At 55.9% G+C, this 2470-nt stretch overlaps 1 protein-coding gene across 1 annotated transcript; it reads left to right on the top strand.

The window, feature by feature from the left end:
- Positions 1-1463: 1463 nt before the first annotated feature.
- Positions 1464-2468, top strand: DQ04_11171020 (hypothetical protein; the record flags this gene model as incomplete). Its single annotated transcript, XM_009316461.1, has 1 exon — positions 1464-2468. A coding segment is annotated over one exon (1005 nt), but the record flags the coding sequence as incomplete, so codon positions are not given.
- Between the last annotated feature and the right edge of the window lie 2 nt (positions 2469-2470).

The raw sequence follows: 2470 nt of genomic DNA on the forward strand, positions 1-2470 counted from the left end.
AAGAACAGTGAAGACCTCGTGGCGCCTGTAGACGAAGAGAGAGGCGCTATGCGGCTTTTGCGTATAGACTGCACATCACGCCATGATAGATCAACGCTAATTTACTAACATACTTCCGTACACCCCATGCCTTTGACTTCACACCATGTGCCCTATATATATATATATATATATATACCCCCATGTTATCTACCTCATCCCTTTCTTCCTCTTCCCTCTCCGTTCCCTCGTCTCCCCTCGTGTCCTGCTCCGTTCTCCACGGTGTTGAACCGCAACAGAGCGAAGGGGGAGGGACGGGGGAGGCGGCGTGAAAAGAAGGGCGGAGCGAAAGTGCGTGTGTGTGGGGTGGGTGGGTGGACACGTGTGGTCGAATGACGCTTCACCGTTAGATGCATTTGTCGATGATTTCTCCCCTTACCTATCCCCCCCCCCTCACCTTAACCTCTTCAGTATGTTTTCTTTTTTGGTTCGTCAAACGATCAATGGAGGAAATGTGTTTCATTCAAGGCTCTTCAGCTGCGTGTACGCGGTGTTCCGTACTGTTATTGTTGTTGTTTTTTATTTGTTGTTGTTTCCGTTCCCCACACGCACAGCAACAGCAGCAGAAGCAACACAGTCTTTTTGTTTGTTTGTTTTTCTCTCTGTGTTGAAGCTGCGAGGGGGATAGGTGCCCAGCGATGCGGCTGTGGCGCGCCTCTCTCTCTCTCTCTCTCTTCAGCAGCGGGAGTGGCGGTGCGCGAAGAAATAACGGGGGGCCGATTTGGAAAGACAAAGAAAAAAATGAGTTAAAGAGAAAAACAACCACAGGACAAGCAAGAGAGAGTGAGAGAGATATAGAGGAGGGGGAGGGGGAAAGAATAATAAAAAAAAGAAACGAAACAAGAAGAGAGGCGCTGAATAGAGTACTAGACACAAGCTCAGTTCTTTTATGTTCTTCTTCGCTTCGGTAATGACGGTGCAGTGTGCACCCTTCCTTCTTTCTTGGTTGTTTTTTGGGGGCTTCGCTGGCGGCCAGCGGTGTGTCGGCCCGGCGAAGGAAGTGAGAGGCGCCACACGAACACATATATGCGCGTATGCATAGATGTATGTATGAGGCAACGCCCCGTGTGCTGCCTCCTTGCGCGTAGCTGCGCGGAAGACGTCTGTAGGGGTGTTGGTGTGCATATATAATATATGCATATAGACGTGCGTAGGTCTCTGTTAAGCCGTCCTGCTACTTTCGCATTTCTCCGTTGTCTCTCTCTCCGCGGTGGGGTTAAACGCAAACACAGAGATAGATAGATAGAGGTTCATCTGTGCTTGCAATACACCACAGGGAGGCGAAGGGAGGGGGGAAAAAAAGGCGCGGACAGTGCCCTACACCCTCCCCCCCTTTGGTTGTATTGCACACGCTGCCGCCTGTTGCATGAGAGGAGAAGCCTCTCACCACTGCGGTTTGGTTCATTCGAGGCGCCCAGCGCAGCATGCCGCGTCACCGTGTGCCGCTGCGAGAGCGGAGTGAGGCCTCTTCCTTTCTTGTACGTACAGCAAGCGCGGCGTCCATAGCCAACAGGAACAGCAGCAAGCGCCGGTGGAGCACAGCTGACGTGCCGCCTCTTGATGTTACTAGTCGGGAGGTCGGCGATGATAGTGATGCCATCGCTGCCACGCCTGTCACAAGCGCCGGAGTATTTGTGACGCCCAACGTCGTTCTTGCTGCTCTATCGACAAGCGAGTGGCTCATGTGCTCAGGGGACCGTCACGACAGCCTCTCGACGCTGCAGTCATCCGGTGCACCGTTCCCGTGTGTTGTCATCACCGCCGAGGTGGGGGGCTGGCTGCGTGTGCGGGAACAGCGCAATGGCGCCATTCGTTACCAGCGACGCCTGCGGTCCCTCAGCGACCCCTCTTGCCTCTGCTGGGGTTCACCCTCCTTGTGTGGGGGCAGTATTAACGGCGGCCCCATCTTTTTCGCTGGGCAGCAGTGCGGGCTTGTAACGGTGCTTCAACTCCGTGGTGAGACCATTGTGGAGGTGGCGGACTGCGTCCTCCATGAGGTTCCGATTGTGGCGCTGACGCGTGTGTTTGTGCGTGATGGCGCAAGTCATATAGTCTCAGCTGGGGTGGCTGAAGAACAGAACGAAGAGGTGTTGGCGACACTAGACGCAGGGGGTCTGCTTGCCGTGTGGGACACGGCGGCACTCCACTGTCTGAGCACTGCACAGCTGCGGCAGACGCCTGCGCGGTGCCTGCTGTCTGACGGCTGTGTGCCAGGTTGCGTTTTTGTCCCTGGCGGGGTTTCCACGGCGCCGCCGCCCCCCCGCGGCGATGATAGCCACTGCCACAGTATCGACGACAACCTCAGCAGCAGGAGCGGCCAAGATGGCGCTTTCGATATTGTGCTGACGCGGTGCCCGGTGGGGGCGGGTGCGCCATGGAAGGCGGTTGTGGCGTACAGCGGCGCGGAGGCAGCTGTCATCTCCATGGTGGT

This window comes from Trypanosoma grayi (assembly GCF_000691245.1).
Source record: "Trypanosoma grayi strain ANR4 Tgr_1117_V1, whole genome shotgun sequence".
Classification (NCBI taxonomy): Eukaryota; Euglenozoa; class Kinetoplastea; order Trypanosomatida; family Trypanosomatidae; genus Trypanosoma; species Trypanosoma grayi.